The sequence below is a fragment of the Tenrec ecaudatus genome, chromosome 13, assembly GCF_050624435.1.
Source record: "Tenrec ecaudatus isolate mTenEca1 chromosome 13, mTenEca1.hap1, whole genome shotgun sequence".
In the NCBI taxonomy this organism is placed as follows: domain Eukaryota; kingdom Metazoa; phylum Chordata; class Mammalia; order Afrosoricida; family Tenrecidae; genus Tenrec; species Tenrec ecaudatus.
Window position 1 is genome coordinate 113,448,103 of NC_134542.1, and position 17,137 is coordinate 113,465,239.

Consider the following 17,137-nt stretch of genomic DNA (forward strand, 5'->3'; position numbering starts at 1 on the left):
ATTCCTCACCCCCCCCCACAGTAATTTTTCACAGAGACAATCTTAGAATTGGAAGAGCTTTTAGTATTTATCTCTTTCAACCATCTGTGTGATAAAAGATTTCCTTCTAGAACAATTTTGGCTGATAGTCATGCATATTTTAGCTTCCATTTTACTGAGGAGCTCATCTCTCAGAAAGAAGTCTGTTGGGTGTGTGGATAACTTTTGCTGGTAGCCTCTGTTTTAATATGAGTTTCCTAGGAAACCGAACAAAAGGCCACGAATTTATACACAAAGGGTGCAATTCCAGGGTGGCAAGAGTGGCCAAAAAGAGAAATGAAGCAAGAAAGGAGAGGACACAAATACAACGTTGTATGGTGTTAAGCAGGCCTCAATCTTGCACGTCCACACAGCTGGTTACTTGGTCACATACAGCACCTTCCAGACAAGAGGACGGAGTTAGGAGAAGATAGGAGAGCCATTCCGGTGGCAGCTCCTTCTTACATCTCATTCTCACTGGCTGATATTCGTCTCATGAAGTGCTAATCCTGAGATATTGTACAAGTTGTGTGACCTATCTACCATTCCATCAAGAACCTGGTAGAAGATCCAGAGCTTTTATGACTATTGTTGCTACAGTTGCTGAGAGAAAGAGAGAGGCATTCCACCCATTATTAGGAGACAGTCGGGGAACGCATCACTAGGAAAGTGTAGTTCATCTCCTTCTTACCCTTTCTCTCCTGCAGGATCCCAAACTGTATTCCCTAGGCTTTGGACCTGCTGTGGCTCTTGTATTAGACTAATGAACAATAAGATAGTCAACATACACAGCTCTGAAAGGGAGCCAAAACATGGAAAGGTGATCCAGTGAATGCAGGGCATGCTGAGAAGCATTCAGACAAGATGTGGCATCAGGGAGTGCTAGGTGTTAAACCTAGGTCGTGAATAAACTGCTGAAGGGGAGTATGGCCCAGAAAAGCTTCCAGGACAGATCCTTGACTAGAGGAAGCTGGGATCCAGAGATATGTTGGCACAACAGGAGAGGAACCATTGGCAGGAGTCCAAGTGGTAGGACTTTGAAGGCTAACAAATCCACAGAGAAAGATAGGTCGGAGCCATCTTGTCATCATTTTGCATTTTTTAACAGGAACTCAGGAATTAGGGTTTGCTTATCCAAACTCCAATGCTTGTTATCAATATCGCACAATCACTCAATCACTTCTAGGGTTACTAAATTATCGAAGTAAAAATTCAATAACAATGTGTGGTCCATTCGTCATTTTGACTAACTGCTTCCCTTTGTCTCTCACTTTTTGTCATTTGTCTTTCTTCTGGATGTCTAAAGGCTAATAGTTGCACCTTAGATAGCTGCTCATGAGATTTTACAGACCCCAGTTACCTCTCACCAAAGAAGGATGTGAAACATTGTCTTTATGAACCATGGCAGGCCAATTCAGAAACTAGCTGGTGCCCACTACCACCACCAAGGGCTCTGAAAGGGATCACATTAGGAGGTGTGGGAGCAAAATGTGGAAAAAATCTCAAAATCCTAAAAGAGAACAGGCTTGCTGATCAGATAGAGTCTATGACCTTTAGCTACCCTTCAGGGCAGGAGTTAACCTCACTCTTGTGCTTAAAAGGATCACTCATTGGAGGTGAAAAGGGCAGAATTTATGCAAGGACAAAGTTCATAGGGTTAGGAAAGGAGGAGGGACGGAAATGGGAAACACAGAGAGGAAGTAAAATAAAGTGCAGGGGTAGTAATGGTGAGGGGAAATGAAGGGATTGCACAGACAGGGGAAACAAAGCATACATGAATTGTTCATTGCAAAATCAGTCATCTAGTTCATCCTCCTGGCACAATTGCTGAAGACAAAATGGGTACACAAGCAAATGTGAAGAAAGTAGACAGTGTCAGGCTATCAAAATATGTAGCGTCTGGGATTTTAAAGGCTTGAAGTTGAACAAGCAGCCATCTAGCAGAGAAACAGCAAGCCCACATGGAAGATCACAAGGTGTCGATGGGATCAGGTAACAGGCATCAGGAGACACCAAACAAAAGAACAAGCAAACATACAAAAAACCATACTGTTGAGAAAGAAGGGGGTTGGGACAGAGACCCAAAGCCCATCTGTCAACAATAGGATGGACATCCCCTCATACAGGGGTCACAGGGAAAGGATGAGTATCAGGGTCCAGTAAAACACCAATGGAACACACAATATTCCTCTCATTCCTTGAGGCTTCCTCACCCCCCTCTATCATGACCCCAGTACTGTCTTTCACTGCAGGCTAGACCAGAGCATGTGCAGAGGTACAGCTAAGAGATAAGAGCCCAAGTCACACAGAATCCAGTAACAGGGCTGAGAGTAGTGATACCAGAAGGGTAGGGGGCAGGTGGAGAGATCAGAGGAGGAAGGGGAACTGATTGCTATGATTGACATATAACCACACACATAACCCCTCCAGGGGGAAGAACAAGCCATTGGGAAAGGGAGACAGCAGTTGGTGTAAGATATGAAAATAATAATAATTTATAATTTTTCAAGAGCCACGAGGGTAGGGTGGGGAGGGGGGGAAAAGGAACTGATACCAAGGGTTCAATAGAAAATACCATATATTCTCTAGTGTAAGTCAGAGAACCTACTTTGCCACCAAAAACTGGGGGGGCTTTTTCAGCATAAAAACGTGCTGAAAATACTCGACTTACACTTGAGTATATACGGTAAATGTCTAGAAAATAATGATGGCAACATATGCACCAATATGCATGATACAATTGATGTATGAATTGTTATAAGAGCTGTATGAGCTCCCAATAAAATTATCTTTACATTAAAAGATAAATAAAAAATTAACGATCTACTCTATAAACCTTCAATTAATTCACAATAAAAATTTAACAAAACAAAAACAAATTCACCCTGCCTTTGAACTTTAATGTATGTCTTTGGAGATGAAAAGGGTTTCAAACGCTACAGTAAATTTATTCAAAGTAAATGCTTTATTGAACGTTTACTTCTAAAGTGCACATGACTAGGTAAACTGAATTTAACTTTGGAATGAGGGATTCTCTTACTCCAGACAAGACCTTAATCCAAAAGCAGGAGCCATAGCAGAGTTGCCCGGGAGAGTTCTTTGTTGTAAAAGATCACACTGTGCACTCAGAAGGGAGAGTCTGAGGATCCTGCAGCATGGGTAATGTTTGAAATGGGTAGGTAGCCAGAGCAGAGACCACTGGTGTCTACTGGGCATGCTCCAAATTCAGGCCCTTGAGTCAGGGAGGCGGTACACCGGGATGGGGCCAAACTAGGCCAGGTGGGTTTCATTCAGCCAATGGGGTCAACCAGTACTTTCAACTAGGCCTCCCAGCTGAGGGCCCAAAAAGCTGGAACCTGGACCCCGCCAGCCTCTTTCCCTGTAGCTGTTTCTCCGCTTTCTGCTTGGCTGTGCTGAGGTCTCTCTCTCGGTGGCCGCAGGCCGCCATGGGTGGTGTGCAGTCTCATGAGGGTGCCCGTGTTCATTGACTGTAAACTTGAAACTTCTTCTTTTTTTTTTTTAACTTGAAACTTCTTCTGTCCTTTATAAACCCCCACTTGGATCACCAACCGGGCTTTGGCGTGAATTCTTTCTCCTGCGAAGCCAAGAACCAAGGTATTTCCCACCTGGGAAACCTAACAAAACTACTGATATCTGAAATTCCAGGTACCCGAAAGCTCAACGCAACATACCTGCACCTGGCACTACTGATACCGCAGGAAACCAACTTGGATTACGGAGCACTTCTAACAAAAAGATCTACAATCTACTCTTAGTGTGTGTCTTGGAATTAGTCCATGTTCAACAATAATCTGTTACATCTTTGACCACAGAGCTAATATGAATATAAAAAACACTTGCAGAATTACACATTTCAATCAAGCAGGAAATCATTCACAATACACTAGGGCTTCCAAGGAGTCCCAGGCTTCGAAATATTGTGAACAGGGAGCAGCAAGGAATCTCTAACTTTCCATCATCCACATAATTAATGGTGTTTGTGCTTTGTTCTCAATACACCAGATTGGCATCTCTAACAGCTGTGGATTGGCAGATGGTGCTAATAATCATAATCATAGTTGTAATCAAAATTTTCATAGCAATTGCAATTGATTGAGCTCTTATTTAATGTCCAACACCATGTTAAGTACTTTATGTGAATTATCTATTCCCTAATAAATAGCCCAGCAAAATAGGTAGTAGTGCTACCCACATATGGAATAAATGTGTCCCTCCAAAATGTGTTGTAAATCTTAACTTCTATACCTGGGACCATAATCCCATGTGGGCATATGTTATCTTGGTTATATTAATGAGGAAAGAGTAGTGTAGGAAGTGTCTTGAATCAATCTCTTTGAGATATAAAAGAGTAAAGAGACAGACAGGAAGCAAAGACAAGGGAAGAGAGATGTTAAGGCACAGGGAGACCACCAGGATCAGGAGCTGAGAAGAGACAGGGACCTTCATGTAGAGCCAACACAGAGATAAAGGCTGCCCTGGAGCCTGCGCCCGACATTTGGACTTCTAGCTTCCTAAACTGTGAACACATACATTTCTGTTTGTTAAAGCCACCCAATTGTGGTGTTTCTGTCTGTATCTGTCTATTATCTAGAGAACAAAGACACAGAACACAGTATACACACGTGTCTATGTTGTAGTCACATTTCTACATATGCATATATCTGTGAGTATAGGGGGGGGCTCCAAAAATATGGTGGAAATATAGCTATGTGACTGTCTATGTTACATGTATGTCTATCTAGGTGTGTACATGTCTGTAGATATATTTCTATAGATATGTGCCTACCTATGTTGTACCTATGTCTACGTGTCTATAGATATGTGTCTATGTTGCATCTATGTCTAAATATAGATGTGTGTCTATATTTATATATATGCATATGTGTATATTTGTGAGCGCATACAAGAGGGCTCCAAAAATATAGTGGAAATGAAATTAAAACATAATGGAAATTTTCACGTGTGTGTGCATAAAAGAGTTTGGATACATGGTCAAAAATGAAGAGCTAGAAATTGACAGAACTTTGACTAAAATTAACATAGATAAGACTCATGAAAGGAGTTGTTACAGGATAACACAAACTGTTAAGCATCCACCCGGAAACATTGCAAAAGCCAAGCTTGGGGGTCTGCTATTGAAAGGCCATGGCCTTGCAAATCCGACGGAACAGCTCTAAAGTGCATATGTGGAGTCACTATGACTCAGGATTCAGTGTGTCAGAGTGACTCGCTATGCTGTCATTTGGCAAAAACTGACCTAGGGAACACTGGGGAAAAATAGATATATATGCTAAAGAAAAACATGTTCTTATCAATATCTTTCCACATAGGGTGGTGATTTCCATCCAACTCTATGAAATCTTCCGTTATAAAGACTGGGTATTTGTTTGATGGCAAGCTACCTCTTAAATCTATAGAGCGGATAATCAGTAACCTCAGCTAATGGGCTCCCACCTGCATTTTGTAGGTTAGGATATGGTACCACCGAAGAAAAAGAGAATGTGAACATGAGAGAGAGTGTGTTCTTTCTTTCTGTGAAATGGCCAGGTGTATTTTGAACAGCAGTTCAAATAACGCAGCTTCCATATGAATTTTTTAAAAGGCAGTTTATTGAAGATCTTGTGTTGTCTCAGAGGTAGCGATTCGGCAGCACCAGTGTGCGAATGCAGGCCCACCCTGGGAAAAGGGACCTCAGCGGGCACCACGATTTGCTCTCTCCTTGCCTCTGCTTTCCTTGGTGTGCCACCGGCATTGCTCTGCTTCTCACTGACTTCATGTGGAAGCGAGCCAAACCTGCAGCTCAGAGTTCCTGACGCCAGGATTGTCTCTTCCAATTCCACTCCAAACTCTTGCAGAGGAACACTGGTCCGCTTGGATAAAGTGTCTCCCGGAGAAAAATGAATTGCCTTTATGTTGCTTCTGGAAGGCTTTGCCTACATTAAGGGGCATTCCAGAACTGACTCCTGACTGGAAGTGTCAATGGGTGAATCTAACCCCATCTAGGAATTTGAGGTCGGTGTGAAATGTGTGGAGGCATCTCCTGGTCACTTCCTCCTGTGGTTTCTGCCCCTCCTCTAAGGGTGGTGTGGGTCAGCACCGAGTCAAGGCAGTGAGGGTGGGAATGGTCAGGCGTGCTAAACAGTGTGTTTGTTCTTGTGTGCATCAAGGTTTCCTATAAGCGTTGTTTACAACAATGAACAGTTTCTAAAACTTTCCTGACAGTCCATAGATTTGAGTGGATTTGTTCCTAAACTAGCCAAGGTCTGGCAAAAATGTTAATTTCCTGAACAAGGTCATTTTCATCTCAGCAGGCTCAGCAGGCCAGAGTCTAGTTAGCATACTTAGAATCCTCTTAACATTGGAATCTGATTCTAGCCAAAGTTGACACACCTGTGCCTGGAAAACCCCTGGGCGGCCCAGTGGTCTGTACTGGGCTGTGAGTGGCAAAGGCTGTGCTGGGCACTGTCAGCAAAGCCACTGGCTGCTCTGGAGAAAAGGGTGGCCCTTAAAGAGTTAAAGTCTCAGAAAGCTGGGGGGCAGCAGTTCTGCCCGACCCTGTGGGTTCCCTATGTGTGGAAATCCACTCCCTGGCACTCAGTACCTGGTAGTGCTTCCCCCCCCCCCCCACCAGCAAGTGCCCTTACGGTCCTAACCTGTCACCATCGCTTTTTGGGTTCTGATGAGACTCCAATAATATGTGACTGTAATGTGAAACATTACATGTGACATTTGCTCCGAATGTTCCTATGAGATAAATTAGTTGGCATGAATACCAAAAGAGGCTCCTGACGGCAAACAAGAGAAAAGGCAATGTTCGAAAGGACAAATAAGACACCACAACATAAAAGTGACTTATTTGTTCCAGTAAGACTCGGGACATGGAGTTTGCTTGCTCTCCACATCTCCTTTCACTTCTAACTACCTTTCTTCTCCCTCTCTTGCAATGGGTTTCTGAACCATGTGAACTCATTTTCTTTACTTTTATCAATAGCCATCAGCGCTCTAAATATAGTCCTTCCATATTTTAGACTTGCTTGTGATTCCAAAGAGCATTTAGAAAATGCTAACTTAGACCAGGAGACAATGTAGTTCTACTTAAAGCCATTATGACGCGATTGAATTCATTAATTAGTATGGTTATCCTATTTTCTGTCAAAAAAGAGACTGAATGAATGTACCACACTTTTCTCTCCTCTGGGACCTATTAAAATACATGGGCATTTAACATTTGCAAGATAATAGTGCTGCATTACAAAGTCATCCTGACGGAACACCAAACATCTCTGTAAGAATACTCTCTAGCTTTTTAATGCACAATCAAAATTATTGTTACCTAATTAAAATAAGCTTTTGAGCAGGAACTGAAGGATAAACTAGTAAAATAAGAATATGGGGGAAATCAATGTGCATTTTGCTAAGCAAGGAGCCAGAGAGAAAATGCAGTAGAGGCTCTGCTGATCTAGCAAAAGCTCCGGATCCGAGATATATTATGATGTTGCTAGGCATTTATATTTCAGACCAATAAAAAAGTAATCGTTGAGGAGAATGTAGTAACCTTGGTTCGTGTAATAATGTTAAAATATAGCTTTCATATCCTTTTGGTTTTCTGCCCATATGCAAGATTTTTGTCTAAGCCCAAAGAGTCGTTTTTGGAAATACTGCCCATGGCAAACGGTGCATTTCTCAGCACCAGGGTTTTACCCAATTAAATAAGTCTTTGATTTTTCCAACAAGCCAAGGAAATACCAGAACTTGACGATGCCAGAGAGATTGAACATCCCATGCCCTGCCTATTTTAATCAGTAGCGAATGAATGGCTCTTTTCTTTGCTAACAATATGACTCTGCATGATGCTACGTCACTAGGTTGTAGTTCCTGCTTTCTTCGTCCTCTTAAAAAGACATTGTGCCAGTGGAGCTGTGAAATGTATTCCATTCTGCATAGTGCCTGACCAGAGAAGTTCTTCAGACAAACTGAAAAACATGACCTACCTCCAATTTACATGCAGACCAGTTCCCAAGGACCCAGCTGTAGCAGGGAGTTGCCGGGCAGGTTTTCTGCTGGGTAAGCTCTGTGGGGCATGGCCGTCCTTCTCCTTGGGTTGGCATAATGATAAATCGGGTCCTGCTCATGTGACCTAAAATGATAAGGGAGGTGTCAGCTTTTGGGTTAAAGTTTGGCTTGAAAAGAGAATTGAAAGACAACATGTTTTCTTGTACCTGTAAGTCTTCATTATAACACACTGAACTTGGTCCTATCCCGTTATCAGTTTTACTTGACATTTTAATTGAGGATTCTGTGGAGACCCAGGCTATCGAGGTCTGCATAATGTTAAAGGGGCTGAAATTCTGACTTCTTCTCTAGTCTTCACAGGTATAAATTCTGCACTTTGGCCAAATAGACTGTACCTGTGAACTCTGGGAAGAATTCACTTAACAAACAATACTTATCAAACAGGTGGGCCTCCCATCACCATAGTAATAGACAAACATTAGCTTAAAGCCTAAACATTGGCCTAGAAGAAATATTCAACTAAGCAATGGCTAGTCAACAATAGTTAGTTTACAGGGACACACCCCTAAGAGGAAGAATATGAAGGAATTGTTTAGAGGGTGACAAATTTTGATTATTTAAGGTTAAGGAGGTGACCAAATTACTGATTTTTAAAATTAGGAGTGATATAGAGCATTAGAGGAAGGGAACTAAAAGATAGCTGGTGTACATGTGTCACAGAAAGAAACTAGTTTGGCCTCAAAAGTCTCTAGTCACTGACAGACAACTTTGATCTTTTAGAAAACACAAACAAACAAACAAACAAAAACATTAAATGGAAAAGAGAAAGTCCTGTCAACAGCTGGTGCCAATTAAATTAGATCTCCATCTGCAGAAGAATAAAATAGGACCCATACCTCAACTCATTGTCAAAAATAAACTCAAGGTAGGCCAAAGACCTAAATGTAAATCCTAGAACTGCAAAGATCATCAATGAGAAAATAGACAAATTTAAGGGCCCTATTTCAGGGCATAGACACACTAACACATATAATAAAGGAAACACACATAGAAGATAAAACAACAGATGTCTGGGACCTACTGAAAATGAGACATTTCTATGCATCAAGAGATTTCATTCAAAGAGTGAAAAGAGAAACCACTGAATTAGGGAAAAATAATTGCCAACAATAAAACAGGAAAGAGACTGGTCTCTAAACTCTATAGTAAACTACAGTACCTCAAGAAGAAAACGATGAATTACCCAATTAAAAAGTAGGCTACGCAAATGAACAGAGAGCTCTCTAAGGATGACATCCAAATAGCCAACAAACATAGGACGAAATGCTCATGATCACGAGCCATCTCACTCACTGCCATTGCGTGGATTCCAACTCATAGCAACCCTGCAGGACAAAGGAAAACGCCTTGTGCATGTCGGAGACTGTACCTCTCTACAGGAAAAAACCCCATCTTTCTGCTGAGGAGCGGCTAGTGGTTTTGAACTGCTGATCATGCCGTTAGCAAACAATGAACCCAGTATGCCACCAAAACAAGACAGAGATACTACCTTACATTGATAATAATAGCAAAGTTAAAAAACAAAACAAGCAAACAGAAAATAACAAATGTTGGAGAGACTTTGGAGCGATTGGAACTCTCACAGGCTACGGATGGGACCATACGTTTGTCAATATGTGGAAAGCAGCATGGTGCTCCCTCAAACAACTGGGGATAGAAATTCCATAAGATCCAGCAACTTCTCTGTTGGGTACCTAGCTCAAAGAAGTAAGGGTCATAACATGAACAGACCCAGGTTCATTGCAACAATGTTCATAAGAGGAAGAAATTGGAATCAACTTAGATGTCCATCAGTAGAAGAAGGGATAAAGAACTTCTGGTAACTATACTCTACATATCACTAAAAACAAGGGCAAAACATGAAGCACCTCATGGCATGGTAGGACCTGGAGAGCATTATTCTGAGTGAAATAAGTCAAGTGAAACAGCACAAATATATGAAATTACTGCCATAAAAGGGAAAAGAGAAAGAACACTATTAAGACTCCCATACTATAGGGAACAGACTTTGGAAGCCGTCAAAGGGAGTGGTTAAGAGAGGTATGTCAGTCTGGGTAGACTAGAAAAACAAACTCATAAACACATGTATGTGTATAAGAAAGAGCTTTATATACAAGAGCAATTGGATGTTGAGAAAACATCCCAGCCCAGTCCAATTCAGGTCCCTAAGTCTGATATTATGTCATAGCCCAATACCAATCTATAAAGTTCTCTTCAGATTCACAAAACACATGCAAAAATGCCAAATGCAAGAAAATCACAGGCCAGTGGGTGGGAAGTCTTGTGGATCCAGTGGCATTGTAAGCATCTCAGTCCTGGCAGGGGTCTCCACATGGTTTCTTCAGCTCCAGAGCTCTAGCGTAGCTCCACGTGTCTTGTCAGCTGCAATGTCTCCCAGGGAGTGAGCATATGTCTGTCCTCCAGTGAGCTATTTATTTCCTTAGCACCTCCAAATGAAGTTATTAAACTGCAATCTGATTGTCAGGCTAACCTCCGCCCCTTCGCTTTTAATCCTCTCAAATCGATACCAGATTATGTAACTACCGCCAGTGGGAAGTTTGGGCAATGGGCTATATTGTTTATCGGTGTTGACTTGGGTGAAAAAGAGGATAGCATTCGGTAGTGGAGGGTGGGGACTCTGGGAGCAGGGAAGGGTGGACTACAACAGACTTTGTTTAGTGGTTTGGACTGTTGAATACAAAGTGGATGATCTGAAATGTAAACCCTTATTTAATTTACAAAAAAAGTTTTTAAAAAGTTTCTAGATAGAAAGAGTTCTCAAACAGCAAATGATGTCACTTTAAGGACACATCATTTGCTGAAGATATATATTTTTTCCAAACCATTTTATTAGGAGCCACTTCAGACATCATACCATTCCACAGTTCAATCACGCCAAGCAATATTGTACAATTGCTACTACAATCAGTTTCAAAACATTTCCTTCCTTCTTGAGCTCCTTAATATAGATCCTTCTTACCCCCCGCCTCCCCTACTGTACACCCCACTAACTCTTACTCTAGTTGTCTCTATAGGTTAATTACTCCTAGGTTTCATAAACCAAAAAACCCCAGAAAACCCCATAGCAAAGATTCAAGGATACTCACAAAAACACAGTACAACAGAGATAAATCCCAATGTGAAAACAAGCAAACAAAAAAACCAACACCACAGAAAATATTAAAAACCAGATCAAGCCCACCGTGTTTCAGAAGTGAGGAATGACATACTTTAAAAACTATATTTTATTATGTTTTCATGACAGTTTACATAGCAAATTAGGTTCCCGTTAAAATTTTTCTATGCATATTGTTCAATGGCATTGGCTGCACTTTATATAAATATATTCTCTTAGTGATTTTCTCCATATTGTACTTACTTATTCTTCCATGGTCAAATCGCTTTTAAAATGAGTTGTAGACACATAATCACAATCAGTTCTAGTGCTCCCTCACCCACTTCGAGATCCATTGTTGCTCCCTGTGTCGCCTGGTCCTCCCTATCGCCCAGGGCCCCTCCACACCCAGATCAACCATTGCATTAGATATCTCTATGCACTGACTCCTGTGCTCCACAGTAACAAAGAGCAACTAAAGAAAATGGCAAGAATAAAATAATAGTATTATAAAGATAGATATAGAAATAAAGAGTAAGAAAAAAAAGACCCATCAATATTTTAAAAGCCAGGGGAGAAATTTTTGTTGTGGAACAAGCAAGAAATACTTGAGGTTGGGTCAAGAGGGAGGTCACCTGTCCCAGTGTCAAACTAAACCATGTCCGGTTGACCACAATCAAGTTTACAATCACCTCTGTCTTATAGTTAAGCTGTTTGAATCCCTACTGTGGCTAGAAGGGATCTGCCAGAGTCTAAATCTCAGCAGATAGTCTGCAGATGGATTTTGGCTCCCGTTGTCTTCCATAGCCTTCTATAAATTGGGTGTTCACAATTTAAGCTCCTATACTTTTCCCTTTGTCATATTTGGATTTTGTTATTGTCCTCTTTGGATCACATAGGCTGATATACTTCTTCATTGTGGACTTAGTTGACTTCTTACCTAAATGGCTGCTTGATTGGGTACCATCTGCTTAGGAATTACATAATTTTTAATGAAAGCATAAACATGTTTAAGTGGAACTCTTTATTGGAACTAAAAATCATCTAAGTGTGTTTCTTTTATCTAATAGCAGTGACCCTATTGATTATAATGTCAAGTATACATTCATCCTTAGGACAAAGAATTAATCAGTCATTGCTGTTCCTTGCATAATTTATAACTGAACTCTAAAGGAGCTAATGTTTTATCACTGATTTGAACAGCTTGGCCATGGAATCACTTAGGCCTCTAAGTAACTTTTTAATCAGTTTCCCTAAGGGGTCCCTTTAAGTTGACGATCACTTCAATTTGTAAGTCCACGATGCATTGCACACAGTTCCTTCACAGCTACAGATTGAGCAGGCAAACCCATGGTGGACACTGGCAAGAGACTTGTGGTAATGACCTTGTGTGGATTTTGGATGACATTGTAAACGGTCACTTAACTAGATGATGGTTCCGTGTTTGAGAGGACTTCCTGCAAAGCCCAGTTGTTGGGATGCAGATGAAGAAGCTTGTCATTCAGATAATGAAGCTTGTCTGACTACATGTCACAGTATATGGATCTAAAAAATATTGTGTATAAAAGCTTCTTATAGAGCACTTCAACTGGAGTAGGTTATAGCTACAGCTTTGTGATATTATTAAATATCTATTTGGTTTAACAAACTTTTTATCATTTTTATTCCTAGATCCTGAAGCAAGCCTATAATTATAATTCCTAGGATCTGAATTGTGTGCCCCCTTCCTTCCTCCTATCCACCACCTTACCCCCGCTCCAAAAAGAATCTTTAAAATCCTGACCCCTATACATGTTGAAATCCCATTTAAGGTTTTTTCTTTGTTATGTTAAGGACTCCACATAAGTGTAGGGTGTGTGTAGCATAGTGCAGTGTATCAATTCAAAGAGATGAAACAAGCAAGAGAGCTAGCAGAGCTGGGGGAAAATAGATGCCACAATATCTAAAGATTGTAAAAAAAAAAACAAAACCCAAAACAGCAACTAGGATATTTATTTCCTCATGGCTGACAGAGACCAAGTCTTCCTCAGAGCTGGTATCCTGAATTCAGACTTCTATGCTCTTAAGCTGTTCGAGAATAAAGATCTCTGTGTTAAAGTGCCCATTTGTGTTATTCTTTTATCGCAGCACCAGAGGCCAAAGAACACTCTTTGTTCCCTCCTCACTGTACTGGGTTTACTACATGAAACATACCCAACTATGAAATCCATAATTATTCATCTGTTCCAACAAAAAAAACCAGCCTTCTGTTTCCAGAGTAGAAAGATGTTTGGCTGCCAATCATAGTCTCACATTTCCAGACTGAGAGTGGAAGGATTTCCTTGGGCACTGAGTTAGTCTGGGTTGACTGGAGAAATGATTCCAGGGACACTCAGATGTGTGTAAGAGAGAACTTTATCTCAAAGGATAATTGTATATTAAGAAAACATCCCAGCCCAGTCCAGATCAAGTTAATAAGTCTGATATTAGCCCATATGTCTGAGGCCAATCTGTATTCCTCTTCAGACTCATGCAGCACATGCAATAATGCCGAACGCAGGAAGATCCCAGGGCAGTGGGTGGGAAGTCTAGTGGATCCAGTGAAAGTGGAAGCATCTCAGCACTGGCATGGGTCTCTATGGGGCTCTGCAGCTCCAGACCTCAGGCTCTGTCAGCTTAGTTCCATGTGGCTTGTTAGCAGGAATAAAAAACAGAGAGTCTCTGTGTGTCCCACCTCCAGCAAGCTATTTATCTCCATAGTGCCTCCAAACAAAGTCATCAAGCTGCAACCTGATTGACAGACTAAACTCCACCCCTTTGCAAGTTGACAGGAGATTATGTGACTACCTCAGGCACTCCACGCGAACTCCTCTCGTTGGCATTTATATTTTTTCCTAAAAGCTTAAGAAATGGGCCTAGGTATCACTTGTGAATTTAAACTCAAATGGCCAATAAGGATAATACGCAGAATGAACATGACCAGTGAGATAAAGAACAGCATTTTTTCTACTCACTTACTCTTCAGTTTATAAGCAATTGGGACTCACCCACTGCCGTTGAGTTTATTCTGACTTCGAGGGTCTTTGAGGCGGTACATTTTTATGAGTCCAGAGCCTCATCTTTAACTCAAGGGAGTGGTTGATAGTTGGCAGTCAGACTCACACTTAGAATGCCACCAGAGATCAGTACTACGTACAAAATGTGTCCCAGTTTAACAAAGACATCAAATACAGAAAGGTAAGCTTGCAAGCAATTCTCCTTTTTAAGCCTTATCTTTTCTTCCTTGAGATTACTGGGACCTCACTATAAGCATCTGTGGCATTGGACTTAGTTTTAATTACAATACAGAAAGCAGAGTACATGGTAACGACTCTACAGAAAAACAGTGAAGCATACTGGGTTAAAAATAAAATACAGACCAGACAGCCCAATAGCGACATCTGAAAATAGGCATAAAACATATTGCACCAGACCACCGTTCCACTGAATTCAGCAGTAGCTAGACTTCAGTGTGAGACACCACTGACAAAGGGCACTTTGAAAGTTTTATGCAATAAAAATGCTTCAAATATGATTAAAACTGGAAAATTAATACACTCACAAATAAAAATGGAGTAAAATGCAATTATTTGCTATTCTAAAAATACATTAAAATCGAAGTAACCAGCCACCAAGCATCTTTACAGTGATATCCTTTAAACATGATATTTCTGTGGCTGTAACATATGGTCACTGAGTCAGCTGAAAATTATGGTTCTTCCTCATGTTGGACAATTGGGATATGACCTATCCAATGCTAAATATATATCCATGGGAAAATGAAAAAGAAGGAATGTAAATCCCAAATTCCTGGGTCAGGTATCAGGCTGCAGGCTTCTCCTGATTCATGTAATTGCAGGGATTGGTGAACTCAACTAGGAACCCTGGTTTAAAACTACCAACTGCTCCTCAGGAGAAAGATGAGGCTTTTCTACTCTGGTAAAAATGCATAGCCTTCATACAGGGCCAGTTCTACTCTGTCCTATAGGGTCAGTATCAGTCATAATTGACTGGCTATATGGCAGACTGCTGATTGCTATGGCAAGAGTGGTGGTTAAAGCATGATGCAGGCCAAACCCTGAAGGAAATTGTGGTAGTTACATAACCTGGTGTCGATATGACGATTAAGAATGAAGGGGCGAAGTTTAGCCTGTCAATCAGATTGCAACTTGATGATCTCATTTGGAGTAACTAAGGAGATAAAGAGCTCATTGGAGGCAGGACACATGCTCACTCCCTGTAAGACATTGCTGTGGAGAAGACACATAGAGAGAGACTGATGGAGCCAGGTGTCTGGAGCCGGAGAAGCCATGTGGAGACCCCTGCCAGCACTGAGATGCTTACACTGCCACTGGATCCACAAGACTTCCTACCCACTGGCCTGTGATCTTCCTGCATTTGGCATCATTGAATGTGTTTCATGAGTTTGAAGAGGAATTTATCCATTGGATTGGCCATATGGGCTAATATTGGACTTGATCTGGACTGGGCTGGAATGTTTCTCAATATTCCACTCTTCTTGTGTATGAAGCTCTTTTTTAGACACACTTGTTTCTATAGTCTACCCATACTAACACAGAAACACTCAAGGCTTAGCCACTTTCTCTAGATCATAAATTGGAGAATGAGTACTGATTCCGAGGATCATGGCATGTCCACATTGACAATATCTATAAACTCCGATGCATTCTATGCACAGAAATATGATAACTGTAGTACATGAAATGACTGTGAGATATTATATGAATAGTATTATTACTGGCTTACTTTCAATCTGGGCAATATTCCCTTTGAAAATGAGTTGAGTTTTCAAGGCACATGCCCTACTGTGATAGGGAATGTCACCCGGCATCAGAAGAGGGTTGCATTCTGAATACCACAAAGTACAAGGTTTTTAGTTAATGGTGCTTTTCCTGGTGTGTGCACACACAAAATGTTATTCAATAAAATGTTTCCACTTTTAAGTACTTTCCACTATGGGGTTTTCCCTTAAACTTGTGATATCTATGAGTAAGAACGGACTCGAGGACACGAAGTTTGCCTTAGTTTTAAAAAACCATGGCCACATAATCTGTAGGTGCTTAGCGGCTCAACTTTAACACCCACCCACTGGCTCCATTGGGAAAAGGACCGCCCATTAAGGAGCCGCTCCCACAAAGATGGCAGCCGACAACCTATTCAGCACGTTGACTATTCCGTGGGGTTGCTACGAGTTAGCACATCAACTCAACAGTACCTAACAGCACATACTATCACCATCAACCCTTACTCATGGTGTGTCAGCTACGAGGGTCCGACTAGGGTGTTCCATGGGCTTTGCAAAAACTGCGTTTTTAAAAGTACAGAATCGTATTTTTCTTCTAAATCATCTGAGTGGACTTAAACTTTCAATCCTTCAGTTGGCAAGTAATAGCACTAACTGCTTTGCCCACTTAGGTATTGAGTGTCTTCGGGTCTGTGCGGACAGACAGTGGCCCTATTTACAGCGAAATGAAGGCCTGCCTAGTCCCCAGCCACCTCGTGATAATTGTTATGATTGAATCCATTGTTGCAGTGACTGTGTTCATCTATCTTGTCAAGGGTGTCCCTCTTTCACTGCCCTTCGATTTTACCAAAAATGGTATCTTTTTTCCAGGGATTCATGGCTCCTGATAAAGTATGTGAGGGATCTTGCCCTCCTCACTTTCAAGCGTTATCCTGGCTGTACTTCCTTCAAGCCAGATCTGCTTAGACTTTGGGCAGCCCGAGGCACTTTCAATAGTTTTCAACAAACCCATTCTTTTTTGGCCTTCCTTATACATTAGCCAAGTTTCACATGAATATGGAGTGACGGAAAATACCATAGCTCAGGTCAGGTACACCTGAGTCCTCAAAGTGACATCCTTGCTTTCT

General features: G+C 41.3%; 1 protein-coding gene across 1 annotated transcript in view; it reads right to left on the reverse strand.

The window, feature by feature from the left end:
• The window catches only part of THSD7B (thrombospondin type 1 domain containing 7B), a 1,078,590-nt gene that overhangs the window by 27,589 nt on the left and 1,033,864 nt on the right, over positions 1 to 17,137 (reverse strand). Inside the window, exon 21 of the mRNA XM_075530023.1 lies at positions 8,031 to 8,176. Within this exon, the coding sequence (XP_075386138.1) occupies positions 8,031 to 8,176 (146 nt within the window). The remainder of the gene's footprint in view (positions 1 to 8,030; positions 8,177 to 17,137) is intronic.